The 16603-nt window shown below is 43.6% G+C and overlaps 1 protein-coding gene across 1 annotated transcript in view; it reads right to left on the bottom strand.

Moving 5' to 3' along the window:
* LOC134643109 (polymeric immunoglobulin receptor-like) overlaps window positions 1-16603 on the bottom strand; it is a 45952-nt gene that overhangs the window by 4153 nt on the left and 25196 nt on the right. The window contains exons 4-9 of the mRNA XM_063495337.1: window positions 12298-12639; window positions 11839-12171; window positions 11340-11666; window positions 10741-11073; window positions 9163-9486; window positions 8741-9082 (exon numbers count right to left, since the gene is read on the bottom strand). Coding sequence (XP_063351407.1) covers window positions 8741-9082; window positions 9163-9486; window positions 10741-11073; window positions 11340-11666; window positions 11839-12171; window positions 12298-12639 — 2001 coding nt within the window. The remainder of the gene's footprint in view (window positions 1-8740; window positions 9083-9162; window positions 9487-10740; window positions 11074-11339; window positions 11667-11838; window positions 12172-12297; window positions 12640-16603) is intronic.

Genomic DNA, 16603 nt, shown 5'->3' with positions numbered 1-16603 from the left:
GGCTGTTAGATTTATGAAGCCATACAAGTCAATTGTAATGAGGATGATCGAGTGAATCTGATTTCTGTGACTGAATATGTGGATGGAAATTTGGGTTCCCAGCCTCTTCTTTAACCCTTTAAGACCTACCATAGGTAGGCAACTGCTTTATCTACTGAGCTACCCCTGCCCCAAGCAGGAATAGCATTTCAAGTTGCTATACATCAATACAACTGATTTAGCCCATATTTTAATAATATGTATGCATTAAGTCCATAGTAACTACCTTCATTGCAAAAAAGTGCAATAAACTTTTTAGTTTTTTTACATATATTTCTACTTGGAGAAATTTAAGAGGCTTGTCCCTCAAAACTTTAAATACAAAAAAGTTGCAAAAAATAGTTTACAACAACAGGAAATTTATTTTGAGTGTCTTCATAGTTTTATTTTTGAGATACACCAATTTTTATATACTGCAGGAAAAACGAAAAACAATCCTATGATGCAAATTTGCAAAGAAAACAGCATGTGCATCCAAATAAACTATTTCCAGCAGTGCAATTCGAGTTCTAAGCATCCCATGAACTATTCAGAAAAGCATAAAGTCAAACATGACTTATAAAAACACCAGTATAGGCTTTTGAAGCCTACAAGTAAAAAAACATTTTCCGCGAAAATGACGTCACTTCCGGTTTAGAGCAGGAAATGGGGGACATGCGATCGTTCGTGCTGACATCTGTTTCAATGTGGGAAGTGTTACGAACAGCTGATCGGATCGGCAAAGCGTGTTTCTGGAATATTTTGGTTTTGTTCCTGCAAGCGGTTTTTATGCAATTTTTGCAAAGCTATATGTGGAAGGAAACCGTGACCGAGGACAAGCTGATGGCATAAGATGTAAGTACAACTCCTCCGGTTTCATATGAAAAAAAAATTATTGTGCTAGCTTACTCGGTTCCGGTTCTACAGGGATTTAAAAATAGTTACGCAAAACGGAGCGTGCCCGCTCCGACCGGCTTTAAAGGGTTAAAGTGACGAATACAGATCATTCATTCAGCACTGGGATGGGAAACTGGACCTAGACAGCCGAAGCAGGCGCCAAAACCTGCGTATTCTGGGACTTGAAAAAGACGTTGAAGTATGAATAAAGAAAATAAATAACTACATAAAATAAAATAAAAAGCAATATATATGTATACATATATGTGAGTGAAACTATATACATGCTGTATGCGTAACACACATTGAAACAGAAACATTGTGGGTCTGTATACAAGGGCACTTATATAATGTAATAAATAAATAAGTGTGGAGGGACTATGGTCATTTAGGGTGGAGATGGTAGTTCTACAGCGACCAAAATATTCCACATGAGCCAAAAATATTGCACAGAGCATGGAAAGACTGAGATATTGCACATAGTTGATCAATAGCAGCGTCAGAGTGTTTGTATTGGAGAAGTCTGTTTACACTCTTAGTTTTCATTTATGGTTCTGACAGCCCACAGGAAGAAGCTGTTCTTTAGGCTGTTTGTTTTGCACCTGATGGATCTGAAGCTTTTTCCAGAGGGCAGGATGTTGAAGAGGTGGTTGTTAGGATGGAGATGTTTTTTTATAATTGCTCTAGCTCTGAAGAGACATCTTGAGCTGGCAATTAAGTCCAGGGAGGAGAGTGGACAGCCGATCCCCTTCTCTGCAGTTCTGATGACCCTCTGTAGTCTCTTCTTGTCAGCTGTTGTGCAACCAGCGTACCACACAGGAATGGTGTGCACCAGCACACTCTCGATTGTGGGATGGTAGAAGGACACTAGGAGTTCAGTCTGCAGCCTGTTCCATCTGAGAACCCTCAAGAAATGGAGGCGCTGCTGGGCTTTCTTTACTAGGGCTGATGTGTTTGTGGACCAGGATAGGTCCTCGGATATGTGGGTGCCGAGGAACTTGCCACATAGTCACCTTTTATGGAGAGGGGAGGAGGATCAGTTCTTGTTTTGCAGAAGTCCATGACCACTTCCTTTGTTTTCTTGGTGTTTAGGGTGAGGTTATTGTAGTTACACCATTCTGACAGTCGCTGGACCTCATCCCTGTAAGGCGGTGTCATCATCGTTGGTGATGAGCCCCACAAGAGTGGTGTCGTCTGCAAATTTGATGATGATGTTGCAGGGGTGCATGGGGGTGCAGTCGCTGGTGTAGATGGTCTATAACCATGGACTTAGCAAAGATCCCTGTGGTGAGCCAGTGGTGAGTGACAGGGTGGATGATCTCTAGTTGCCAACCTTGACTGATTGTGAACGGTCTGTGAGGAAGTTTTTGATCCATGCAGATGTGTGTGTGTGGTGGGGGGGGGTCCAAGTTTACCAGCTTGTCTGTAAGAATGTCTGGAATGATGGTATTGAAGGCCGAGCTGAAATCAATGAAGAGCATCCTTATTGATGTCCCAGGATTCTCGAGGTGATGCAGAGCAGAGGGGAGAGTGGTGGAAATTGCATCCTCTGTGGACCTATTTGCCTTATAGGCAAACTGGTGGGGTCGAAGCTGGGTGAGAGGCAGTCCTTTATGTGCTTTAGGACCAGCTTCTCGAAGCACTTTGCAACCACTCCAGTCAGTGGCATGGGTCTGCAGTCACTGAGGCTACTGATGGTGGTGGACTTGGGGACTGGGACTATTGTTGATGATTTTAGGCAGTGAGGGACAGAGGCGTGTGTCAGGGAGAGGTTGAATAGTCTGGTGAACACAGGAGCCAGCTGGTCGGCACAGGCTTTGAGCACCAGGTATTCCATCAGGGCCAGCAGCTTTCCTCTGATTTACTGCTCTGAACACATTGCGGACCTGATGTTCTCGGAGGGCTGTGTGGGGGCTGTGCTCAGAGGAGGCTGTGGGCAGGGCGGTGTGCATGGTGGGGGTAACTGCGGTTTTCTCGATGCGGGCAAAGAAGTAGTGATGAATCATAGCATAAGCGAATCACTCAGGACTGACTAACCCCCTTCTTCCTGGCTCACAGCTCAAACGAGTTGAACGAATCACTGAATAACTCACCCCCTCGCTGTGCTGAATCATAGCGTAAGGCGAATCACTCACCCCCTCCCTTCTGGCTCACAGCTCAAACGAGTTGAACGAATCACTGACTCACTGACTCACCCCCTCCCTTCCTGTTACGAATCACTCACTGATTCACCCCCTCCCTCCTGGCTCACAGCTTCTTCTTCTTCTTCTTCTTGGTTGGCAACCAATGTTAAGGCACTTTACCGCCCCCTGGCTCACAGCTCAGTGGACATTTAGATGAGAAAATATATATTTGACACATTTAAGGAAAATACAAATAAAATAAAAATTAATAAATGTTCCCTTTAGAATTTTTTTGTTCTTTTTTGCTCTAAAGAAAATAGTTGTTTTCTTTTACAATCATTCATCTTAGCAGTAGGATTTACATTAAAAGATAAACAAATTAAGTTTGAGTGAAAATATACATTTTTGCACTCTCTGGTCAACTGACTCAGTGACTCAAATGACTCAAGAAACCCGATTCACTTTGGTGAGTGACTCATTAAAACTCGATTCAGTAAAAAGAATCGAATTTACCATCACTACAAAGAAGTGGTTAAGTTCCTCTGCTAACGAGATGTCCATATTATCTATATTTGTCCCATTGCCTTTGTAATTGGTGATGTGTTTCAGGCCCTCCCATACCTTTCTGGAGTTGTTATCAGAGAGCTGATCTAATAGCTTGTTTGAATAGTCCAGTTTTGCTGTGATGCCTTTTTTAAGATCTGCTTTTGCTCTGCTGTACATGTCCTGCTCCCCTGATTTGTATGCAGAGTTGCGTGCCTTTAACAATGTCCGAACTTTGCTTGTCATCCAGGGTTTACGGTTGGGGTAGACCGGGACCCGCTTTTCTAGGAGTGTTATGTTTACTGAAGTTATGGGAGCTAAAGTCAGTTCTTAGTGTTAGACAGGAATAGTTTATTTTTCTGGAGGGTACACAATGTGTGTAGGCTTGCTGTGTTTTTTTCTTTAGCAGCTGTCTTGTGGAGTGGATGGATGTGGAGTGGGGGGAGACATCCTTCAGAGCTGGGGTAGTTGTATGTTGTATTGTCACGTTGGGGGATTCCGGAAACATTCCACTCTCTGTTGTAGTCTCTTATTGTCTTTTTTTGCACTTTGTTTTTACCTGCACTTGTTTTCTTACATTTTTAGTGCAGGACTATTGGTAGTTGCTTAAACTTTGTAAGTTGGAATGTCAAAGGTTTAAACCACCCTGTGAAAAGAAGGAAGGTGTATAAGTGGGGGTGGTGGAATAGCTTATCTGCTTAGCAATTTAATTAAATATTTTTAGATAACTTCTTTTTTTGATAGTGTAATCTTCTCGTGCTTCACCCAAAGGACACTCTCTGTGTACTCACTCCCTAATTCATAGCCAAAGTATTCACTCACTGTGTCTTTACTGTTTCGCTAGCTTAGCTTAGCTCGTAGCCGACTCGCTAGCACCAGGGCCTCTTCACCTGTCCCTCCTGCACTTCCCTGCTCATTGTGTCAGATGTTTAGCTACTCCTCGGCCTCCTTTAGCAGTAATGATACTTGTAACAAATGTAGCACATTTGCAGCTCTGGAGGCCAGGATTACTGAATTACAGACTCGGTTTCATTCACCCGTAGCTAGCCAGGCCCCTGTAGCTGGTGCAGCCGAAGATAGCATAGGCCCCACTAGCTGTTCCCCGGCAGACCCCAAGCAGCTGGGGAAAGAGGGCGGCTGGGTGACGGTGAGGAGGAAGCATAGTCTGAAACAGAAGCCCCAGGTCAATGTTCCCTCTAAGCTGCGCACGTGCGCACGTGCGCAATTGCGCACTGCTGGCACGGTCTCTGCGCACAGAAAATCTGCGTTGTGCACAAAAAAAATCTAACCTGAATTGAAATTAAAATAAATACGTTAACAATTCTGTTTTGCAGTGTTAGTCAGTAAGTGACAGGCTGCTCCCATATGGGATTAGAACGATGCCACCTTATCCCATAGTCCAGCCAATGATGCGATTTACATTCGTATGCAGCTAATCAACGTCGTCGACAGGCTATGACAGCATCCTTATGTGCCGACACGGTGTTTTAGCTAGCAAAGCGGCGTGGCTGATGTGGAGTAAAGCCACATTAATGACAACGTGTACAACCATTGGAGATGTGAGCAGGACAGACGGAACAATTAACGGAAAAAGTGTGGACTTTATACCAGTTTATAAATTGTGTTGATAGGTCACGTAAAACCGGAGTTATGATAAAAATATATGCAATGTTTGGTTTTCTTCCTGAATACTGTCGTTGTTTATATTTACTGCGGGAATAAACGGTAAAATGGTGTTTCATAAGAAAAAAGACTCGAAAGCCTGCGAGCAAAAACAAACCCCACCCCCCTCTCCCTTTCCTATTCGTCCAAAAAAGTACCATGTCGACCAATCAAAAGTGACGGTGGTGCTTTGAGGTGTGAGAGATTTGAGACGTTTAACGCAAATCTTGTGTAGTTAGTGTGTAGTGTAGTCAATAGTTTTGTTGTGTGTGTCAGAACAATGAGGCGACTGCTGAATGTTACAGGTGTTACAGCAGTGATACATCTCCTGTTGTCAGGCCTGCAGGTATCAGGCTGTTGTTCTCCTTTATCTCATAGTGGACAGAAATTATTTTTTGGAGTGGCACAAATAGTTTGTGTGGCATCAGATTTGATGCAGAACAGCTGATTGTTCTGTAAATAGTTTGAAATGTTTATTTAAAATGCCTTGGCTGCATTTTTAGGTAAAGAGCTGCAAAAAACTTTGTTGTTTGCCAAACTGAGTTACTTTTTTAAAGAAGTATATATAATTAATTGCCCAACATTGGTCATTATTTACTGTATTTTGCAGACAGAGAGTTACAGGACTCTTTCCCAGACCACAGACTCATAATACAAGTCAGAGCTTTTTTAAAAAAGAAAGAAAGAAAGTTGTGTTTTCAAAATTGGAGTTCAAGTTATTTTTACTTCCAATAGTGTTAATAATAATAATAATAATGGATTGGATTTATACAGCGCTTTTCAAGGCACCCAAAGCACTTTACAATGCCATTATTCATTCATGCTCACATTCATACACTGGTGGAGGCAAGCTACAGCTGTAGCCACAGCTGCCCTGGGGCAGACTGACAGAGGCGAGGCTGCCATATCGCACCATCGGCCCCTCTGGCCAACACCAGTTGACACAGTACTACACAGGTCAATGGCTAGATTTTTTTTTACATTTCCATTGTAAGTGGGCTAAAGCAGTTAATTAAAAGTAGTCTAACATAAATGCTGTAATTTGATTATTTTAATAAACATGTAATTGGATGGATTAGATGCTGACGTGACCACAGTGCACACGTCTGATGTCGCTCACAGTGGTCCAAGGGATCGCTCAGGGAGTTTGTGTGTTCGCTCAGACACATGAAAAATTAGAGGGAACATTGCCCCAGGTACACCACAAACCTGTTCATTTGTCTAACCGTTTTTCCCCACTCGGCGACACACCCGCCGGGGGTCAAACTCTGGTAATTGGTGATTCTGTTCTCAGACATGTGAAGCTAGAGACACCAGCAACCATAGTCAATTGTCTTCCAGGGGCCAAAGCAGGCGACATTGAAGGAAATTTAAAACTGCTGGCTAAGGGTAAACGTAAATACAGTAAGATCATAATTCATGTCAACAGTAATGACACCCGGTTACGCCAATCGGAGGTCACCAAAATCAATATTTAATCGGTGTGTAACTTTGCCAAACAATGTCGGACTCTATAATTTTCTCTAGTCCCCTCCCCAATCAGACCAGGAGTTAAGAAATAAATATATATATTCTTAATGCTTATTTGTTGATTATATTGTATTGATTATATATTATATTATATTGATTATATTGTATATGTATCTTAATGAGAGAGGCCTTTGGAAACTGAGCTCAGACAAGACGGAACTAGGTTAAAGGGTGATGAGTTGCCCTGGCAACAGACATTAGAAAGGAGAAGTAAAGGAAACAGGAAGGTAGACAGAAAAGAGGAAGCTAGTGTTTGTATAGAAACTGTGTGACGTGTTGCAAAATATATAACGAGACGGGCTCCTGATGCTTCAGACTTGACTTGAGCTGGTGTTTCTGTGCTAAGTCTCCATTTTCCGAAAAATGTAAAATTAAAGATCATTTTTCATGAGTTAGTCGACTTTGAGCCGTGTTTTTTTTTCGCCGATAACTGGCAAACCTTCTGAAGTCAACCTGTGTTAGAGTAAATTGTTAAATGTTTATCATTTTATGTTTACCATCGGTACATTGTTTAACTGTGTGAGGAAAGGAATTCTTTCTGTCCTAACTTCCCCAGATTCTCGAGGTTCTGGGTGGGGGGCGGTAGTGTTTTTATTACAGACACATCCTTGTAAAGGTCTTTTTGATGTAAGCTTCCTGCCCAGCAGGAGGTCACACACACACACACAAACACACACAAACACACACAAACACACACACACATGCGCACACACACACACACACGCGCACACACACACACACACACACGCGCGCACACACACATTCTTACTTACATACAGAAGTTCACACATATACATACAATGCCTTGTCTTAGAACCATGTGGGCGTTGCTTTGCTTTGATGTGTTTTGTGTGAACTGTTTCTCAATAAAAGGCAGCGAGAGGAGGCCGGATTTGGGGTCATTTTCGTGGTGAACAAAGACAAGGCCTCCCTTGCAAGTAATCGAACGATCGCTGGCTGTCTTGTTTTCTTTCATGATGAATAAGTCTCTAGAACTAGCAGGGCTTGTGGAAACACAGGCCCAACAACACTAAGGTCAATTATGGTGTTCCACAGGGTTCAGTGCTAGGACCAATTCTGTTTACATTATACATGCTTCCCCTAGGCAGCATCATTAGAAGACATAGCATAAATTTTCACTGCTATGCAGATGACACGCAGCTCTATCTATCCATGAAGCCAGGTAACATACACCAATTAGTTAAACTGCAGGAATGTCTTAAAGCCATAAAGACCTGGATGGCCGCTAACTTTCTGCTTCTTAATTCAGATAAAACTGAGGTTATTGTACTCGGCCCTGAAAATCTTAGAAATATGGTATCTAACCAGATTCTTACTCTGGATGGCATTACCTTGGCCTCCAGTAACACTGTGAGGAACCTTGGAGTCATTTTTGACCAGGATATATCCTTCAGTGCACATATTAAACAAATATGTAAGACTGCTTTCTTCCATTTGCGCAACATCTCTAAAATTAGAAATATCCTGTCTCAGAGTGATGCTGAAAAACTAGTTCATGCATTCATTACTTCCAGGCTGGACTACTGTAATTCATTATTATCAGGATGTCCTAAAACTCTCTGAAAAGCCTTCAGTTAATCCAAAATGCTGCAGCAAGAGCCCTGACAGGGACTAGAAAGAGAGAGCATATTTCTCCTGTTTAGGCTTCCCTTCATTGGCTTCCTGTTAAATCCAGAATTGAATTCAAAATCCTGCTCCTCACATACAAGGTCTTAAATAATCAGGCCCCATCTTATCTTAATGACCTTGTAGTACCATATCACCCTATTAGAGCACTTCGCTCTCGCTCTGCAGGCCTACTTGTTGTTCCTAGAGTATTTAAAAGTAGAATGGGAGGGAGAGCCTTCAGTTTTCAGGCCCCTCTTCTGTGGAACCAGCTTCCAGTTTGGATTCGGGCATATCTCTTCATACATGAAATGATTTATTAGTCTGATCTAGTCACTCACCTGTGACTGTGAGAGTCACTGATTTCTGTAGCAGCATGTGTCCATCCTTGTTGTAGATGTTACAGGTGTAGACTCCACTGTCAGTGAGGCGGAGGTCTTTCAGGGTCAGACTGAGGTCTTTAGTTCTCAGTGGATCTTCCTTCATCTCTGTGCGACCTCTGTAAACCTGGTCCTGTTCTTCTACCTGGCTTTGGCTTTTCTGAAACACGAAGACTTTGGCGTGTTTGGAGCCTGAGCGTGTCCACTCCACTGTGACGTCCTGGGGAAGGTCAGCTGTTGTTTTAAAGGGCAGAAGGACTGTCTCCTTCGCCTGGGTCACCTCCACCATGTTCACTTCATTATCTGACAAGAGACCAGAGCAGAACATATCACGTCATTCACTTTTCTTTTACTTACTGTGTACAAACAGCTGTTACACTCACCTCTGACACTGAGTCTCACTGATTTTTGTAGCAGCATGTGTCCATCCTTGTTGTAGACGGTGCAGGTGTAGACTCCACTGTCAGTGAGGTGGAGGTCTTTCAGTGTCAGACTGAGGTCTCCAGTTGTCAGGGCGCCATTATTCATCTCTGTGCGACCTCTGTAATCCTGGTACTGTGAGTTAACATTTACATGTATGCACCTGTAGACTGTCACATTGTTGTGTCTCCACTTCACTGTGGTACCCCGAGGAAGGTCATGTGGTATTATAAAGGGCAGCATTACAAACTTTAGCCCTTGTGTAACAACCATCTCCATCCCAACATCTGAAAGCAGAATTTCAGAGTACAGACAGACAGACATGTGTGAGGTTGATCCAAAAAAATGTACTCGGCCATGTAACCAGCAGCTCCTGTTGTCAGTGTTTGTCTGACGTGGAGCTGAACTGTTGTGTGTTGATGTGTGAGTCTGCACAAACAGCTGTGCAGCATTGAGTGCAGCACGGATAAGATCTTGGAGAACTGCACGGCTGCCGTGAATACTCAGAACAAGACCTCTGAGTACAAACTGGATTACATCTGGAGGGGCTCGCTCGGAATAACACCTCTGAGTGCAAATTGGATTACATCTTGGAGAAGCTCACTGCGGTCGTGAGTTCTCAGAACCTGCTCTTTGACCACAAGAATGACAACATCACGGAACGTAAGTTTGGATAACATTGTAGAAAGCTCACGGCTCTCCAACGGGAGATTGAGAGACCAGTGTTGGACTGTTAGAACAGCTTTGAAATCATATGAGTTGTTCGCACTAAAGTAAAAACCACCATCACTTCATGCGGATACCTCTTCGGCGCCACCTGTGGGCTCAAGGCTGGAGCTGAACAACAACACCCTGATAACGACTGTGTTTTGTCTGTTCTTCCCATTCCATGCAAGGCCACCTGGGTTGGCTGGAAGACTGTTTACTTAGCCTGGCAGGGCGAAGGTCACTGTCTCAGCTGAACTCTGGACACACACACACACAGACATATATACACATGCAGATGTACACTCATCCCCCCTTCCCCTCCAAACGCCTTCGACGCTTATTCCCCTCCGATGCTGACGGTGGATCATGGAGACCAGCGCATAGGCTGCAGGCCCGGATGTACTGTCTACATCGGCTGTCTCTCACCCTTTACCCATCCCTGTTGCTTGTCATGTGTTTCTTTGGTGTATTAAGAGTTTTTTCATGTGCTATGTGCAGAGGTGTTTTTTTCTGTTCTCAAACTGATCTCCCTGTTGGAGCTCAGTCTGGGGGGAGTTATTTTTTTCTCCTTATCTTTCCTCATGTGGTGCATTTTCCATTGTTATACCTCTCTGACCTGTCTTCCCCATGTGATGTTTTTGTATAATGTATGTATGGTCGGAGGGTAAGATGGCGCCGCCATTGTGTGCAATAGGTCGGCAGCCTTATGAAATTTCTCCTTGTGGGACTAATAAAGGTATATCAAATCAAAATACATCACATTTCCATGGTGCATTAGCAGCTGTTTGACTGAATTCTTACTGACATCGTGGACAAACAGCTATTACACTCACCTCTGACACTGAGAATCACTGATTTCTGGAGCAGAGTGTGTCCATCCTTGTTGTAGACGGTGCAGGTGTAGACTCCACTGTCAGTGAGGTGGAGGTGTTTCAGGGTCAGACTGAGGTCTTTAGTTCTCAGTGGATCTTCATTCATCTCTGTGCGACCTCTGTAAACCTGGTCCTGTTTATCTGGCTGATTGTTTCCAGTCTCATACACGTGGACCTCCATGTGCTTGGGTTCAGGGAGTCTCCACTCCACTGTGACATCCTGAGGAAGGTCAGCTGTGGTTTTAAAGGGCAGCAGGACAGACTCCTCCCCCTGTGTCACAATGTGCTTCTCCACTGGGTAATCAGAGAGGAGAACACAGGAGAACATGAGATTTACAGACATCAGTGAGGTTGATCCTTCATCCTGTCCTCTGCTGTGTAACCAGCAGCTCCTGTTCTCAGTGTTTGTCTGACTTGGAGCTGAACTGTTGTGTGTTGATGTGTGAGGCTGCACAAACAGCTGTGCTGCTTTTATTCTCACACAGCTGGAAAGAGCTGGACACTCTCACAGGTTTACACATCTGGGATTCACACTGTGGACAAATAGCTTTTACACTCACCTGTGACACAGAGAGCCACTGATTTCTTTAGCAGAGTGTGTCCATCCTTGCCATAGACGGTGCAGGTGTAGACTCCACTGTCAGTGAGGTGGGGATATTTCAGGGTCAGACTGAGGTCTTTAGTTCTCAGTGCATCTTCATTCATCTCTGTGCGTCCGATGTAACCCTGATGCTGTTTACCTAGCTGATTTTTTCCGCTCTTATAAACGTGGACCTTCATTTTTTCGTAATTCCACTCCACTTTGACGTCCCGACGAAGGTCAGCTGTGATCCTAAAGGGCAGCTGGACAGACTCTGTCCCCTCCGTCACCATCGCCTTCTCATACTCTGAGAGGAGAACATGAGATGTCAATCAGATATCAGTGTGTTCAAGTATGAGGCTGCACAAACAGCTGCTTTATTACTCTCACACATTTATTCTCACACAGCTGAAAACAGCTGGACACACAAGATTATACAAGTCTGATTCAGACTTTGGACAAACAGCTGTTACAGTCACCTCTGACACTGAGAATCACTGATTTCTGTAGCAGCTTGTTTCCATCCTTGTTGTAGACGGTGCAGGTGTAGACTCCACTGTCAGTGAGGTGGAGGTGTTTCAAGGTCAGACTGAAGTCTTTAGTTCTCCGTGGATCTTCATTCATCTCTGTGCGACCTCTGTAACCCTGGTCCTGTTTATCTGGCTGATTGTTTCCAGTCTCATACACGTGGACCTTCATGTTGTTGTGTGTCCACTCCACTGTGACGTCCTGAGGAAGGTCAGCTGGGAATTTAAAAGGAAGCAGGACAGACTCCTCCCCATTTGTCACCTCCACTGCCTCCACTTTGTTGACTGAGAAGAAACCAGAGTACAGCATGAACACAGACAGACAGACATGAGTGAGGTTCATCCTCCATCATAACCAGCAGCTCTTCATCTTGTTTTCAGTCACTGTGGACAAACAGCTGTTACACTCACCTCTGACACTGAGAATCACTGATTTCTGTAGCAGGATGGCTCTGTATGTGTTGTAGATGTTGCAGGTGTAGACTCCACTGTCAGTAGGGTGGAGGTGTTTCAGGGTCAGACTGAGGTCTTTAGTTCTCAGTGGATCTTCATCCATCTCTGTGCGACCTCTGTAATCCTGGTCCTGTTTATCTGGCTGATTGTTTCCACTCTCATACACGTGGACCTTCATGTGCTTGGGTTCAGTGAGTCTCCACTCCACTGTGACGTCCTGAGGAAGGACAGCTGTGGTTTTAAAGGGCAGCAGGACAGACTTCTGCCACTTTGGCACCTCCACCACCTCTGGCTGAGGAACTGACAGGCACAACATAAAGTGTACAGACAGACAGACATCAGTGAGTGTGATTCTCCATCACGTCCTCTGTTGTGTAACCAGTAGATCTTCATCCTGTTTTCAGTGTTTCCTGTTTTATTTAGAGGCTATTTTGGACTTCAAAATAATGAATCAAAGATCACTGCTTTGGACAGCAGTGACCTGATCACGTGCACCCCCCCACACACACACACACACTGCTGTCTGAGGTGGACCGAACAGACTCAATGTGAGTTGCTGACATTTATCCAGCCTCAGATGATGTGAGAGAGAAGCAGGTGATGATATCAGTCTGCTCCAGGACACAGCACCACACATAACCTTCATCATAGGTCCAGGTAAAACACAAATATTCTGTTTAATTGTCCACAGATTTCTGTAAGAGCGTATGTAGGCTGCCATGACAGACCACTACTGTCCGGTTTTATACGTCCGATTACTCAAAGCGAGAGCCAACGTTCAGTCGCTGCTACCAACAAAATCAGTTACTTTGTTATTACATCCATACAACATTAATTGTAAATAAGGTCAGCACATTGTTAAAGCAGGCCAGGCCATAGAAGGCGTCATGCGTTTTGTAATTAGCGGCTTTACCTGTTTGAGAATGAGCTTGGGTTCAACGTGTGCTGTTGTCGGCTGCCACAATAATTCAAGCAAACCTTTTGCCTTGAGCATCAACAACTTAGAAAGACCTGTCCGTGCCCACCGCCCTATGCACTGCACTCTGCCGCGGAAGGAGGATCGGAAACTAGCGTGGCTGGCAGCTTTAAGACTCCAACACCCTCCAAAGAGAGTTTATGTTTGCTCCTTTCATTTTATTGATAAAAAGCCCACAGAGCTACACCCCGACCCGGAGCTTTATCTGGGCTATGACCGACCCCCACCAAAGAAAAGAAGAAAGCTCAATCAGACCACTTTGAGTGTGAGAGCTTCCAGTAACACGAACAAAAACACAGAATTTGTACACGGTAAGTGAAAGTGTAAATGTGGTTTGCCACCGTTTTACATATTAATCATGCAATTCTTTACTTTTACTAAATAGCCTGTGGTGAATGGCATTAGTATTAGCACTAGCTGGGTATTAGCAGCAAAGTCTCAATTTTAGAGAAAGCTTAAGCTCGTGGTTAGTAATTAACGCCAGCCGATGCTGCCAAAGCTATATATGGCTTCATTTAATTGTCGAAGAGAGATTAGCTCCAAGGGCTGTAAAAGTCTCAGGTTTGTGTTTATAAAGAACATGCTAACAGAGTTATTAGAGGCAGTTATTTTATCATTCATTTAAAGCGACTGCAACTTTATGAAAACTCAAGTAAAAACATTAAATGCAACCTTTGCAAAAGTACCAACATTTGTGACTTTTTCTAGAATGACAAATAAAATCTAATCACAATAATTGAAAAAAAATGTGACAAATTTTTAGGAGATTTAGGAACATTTTATGTTGACATTTATGATTTTGCATTTGTGTGAAAGAATCTAGAATGAGAAATTTCCCTCAAAAATATAATAGGCTAAGTGACACTTCTTCAAAATGATGCAGACGCATTGTTGTACACTGGGATAGCCTTAGAAACATTTAACACGCTTGTGTCGACACTGGGAGGATATGACAACAATGAATTTACAGTGCCTGTATGAGATCAAGTCCTCATGACACTTATGAAATTAAAGATCAACTGTGTAACAGGTGACCTAAGCCGCCAGTTTCATATATCGCAAAGCATGGCCAACAAGATCATCTCACACTTGTTAGACAAACTGGAGGAAGTTCTCCGACCATTTATTCCATGGCTGCCAAAAGAAACTATTCAAGCAACTATGCCTGAAGCCTTCAAGAAGAACTTTTCAAATGCTACATGCATTATAGACTGCAGTGAGACCCTTTTACACAGAAATCTGGGCACAAGAGGGGAATCATACATCCATTATTATTCAGAAAACACAGTCAAATATTTGGTTGCTGTTGCACCATGTGGACTAATCATGTTTGTGTCTGCGGCATATGGCGGCCGATGTAGTGACAAATTTATCACAATGGACTCTGGAATATTAACATACCTAAAACCTGGTGATGAAGTCACTGCTGATAGAGGTTTTACAATAACAGACTTGCTCTTTGAGAGAAAAGTTTGAGTAATAATACCCTCTTTCACAAAAAAAAAACATGGACAGCTAACTGAGGAACAGGTAACATACACACGTCAGATTGCAAATGTAAGAATCGATGTTGAAAGAGCAATCAGACGCTTGAAAGTCTACAAAATACTTTCACAAATTGTTTCTATAAGCATGGCTCCTAAAGTAGACAAGATACTGAGAATATGTGCTGCTCTAGTTAACTTAAGAGAGGATGTCATCCGTGACATACAATAATTGTGTTATGAACAAGTGTGGACTCGGGGATATTATGATGGTTACTCAGGATATCAAGTTGTGTAGTGTAATGTAATTATTTTAAGGTTTCAATTTGATGTACATACATGTAGAGAGTAAATAATTCCAGGTCTCTCCTTTTTTATCTTCTGTTATAGAAGAAAGGTTATGTGATACAGTATGTATGTATGTATATATGTATATATATGTATATATATATATATATATATATATATATATATATATATATATATATATATATTCAATTCAATTCAATTCAATTTTATTTATATAGCGCCAAATCACAACAAAAGTTGCCTCAAGGCGCTTTATATTGTACAATAGATCGCACAATATATGTATATATATATACATATATATATAAGAAGCTGACTGCACTCCACGAGCGTCTGGCAGCACAAATGAACCAGCTGCTAGTTAACGAGAGTCACCCGGAATGGCTAACCGAAGGTTGGACGGTCCTGATCCCCAAGGACCCCAAGAAGGGACCGGTCCCATCCAACTACCGACCAATAACCTGCCTCAGTACTACATGGAAGCTCCTGTCAGGCATCATATCGGCTAAGATGAACAGGCACATGGGTCAATACATGAGCGGGGCACAGAAAGGGATTGGCAAGAATACCAGAGGTGCAAAACACCAGCTACTGGTAGACAGGACAGTCAGCCGAGACTGCAAGACCAGACTGACCAACCTGTGCACAGCCTGGATTGATTACAAGAAGGCCTATGACTCAGTGCCCCACAGCTGGATACTGGAATGCCTAGAATTGTACAAGATCAACAGGACCCTAAGAGCCTTCATCAGGAACTCAATGGGGATGTGGCGTACAACACTAGAGGCCAACTCCAAGCCCATAGCACAAGTCACCATCAAGTGTGGGATCTACCAAGGGGATGCTCTGTCCCCACTGCTGTTCTGCATAGGCCTGAACCCCCTCAGTGAGATCATTAACAAGACTGGCTACGGATACCGACTACGAAACGGAGTGGTTGTCAGCCACCTCCTGTACATGGATGACATCAAGCTGTATGCCAAGAGTGAACGAGACATCGATTCACTGATCCACACTACCAGGATATACAGCAATGACATTGGAATGTCGTTCGGACTGGAGAAGTGTAGTCGGATGGTAACAAAAAGAGAGGGAAGGTCGTCAGAACTGAGGGGATTGAACTACCAGAAGGCAACATTGCAGACATAGAGGACAGTTACAAGTACCTGGGGATCCCGCAAGTAAATGGGAACCATGAAGAGGCCGCTAAGAAAGCTGCAACCACCAAGTACCTGCAGAGGGTCAGGCAAGTCCTGAGGAGTCAGCTGAACGGTAAGAACAAGAGCCGGGCTATCAACACCTACGCCCTGCCTGTGATCAGGTACCCTGCTGGGGTAATAGGCTGGCCAAAGGAGGAGATAGAAGCCACTGACATAAAGACAAGAAAGCTCCTGACCATGCATGGAGGGTTTCACCCCAAGTCCAGCACCCTGAGGCTGTACGCTAAGCGGAAGGAAGGGAGCCGGGGACTGGTGAGTGTCAGCACCACAGTCCA

This window comes from Pelmatolapia mariae, linkage group LG15, assembly GCF_036321145.2.
Source record: "Pelmatolapia mariae isolate MD_Pm_ZW linkage group LG15, Pm_UMD_F_2, whole genome shotgun sequence".
Taxonomy (NCBI): domain Eukaryota; kingdom Metazoa; phylum Chordata; class Actinopteri; order Cichliformes; family Cichlidae; genus Pelmatolapia; species Pelmatolapia mariae.
Note: the sequence above shows the minus strand (reverse complement) of the source record. Positions and strands in the feature narration are given on the sequence as shown.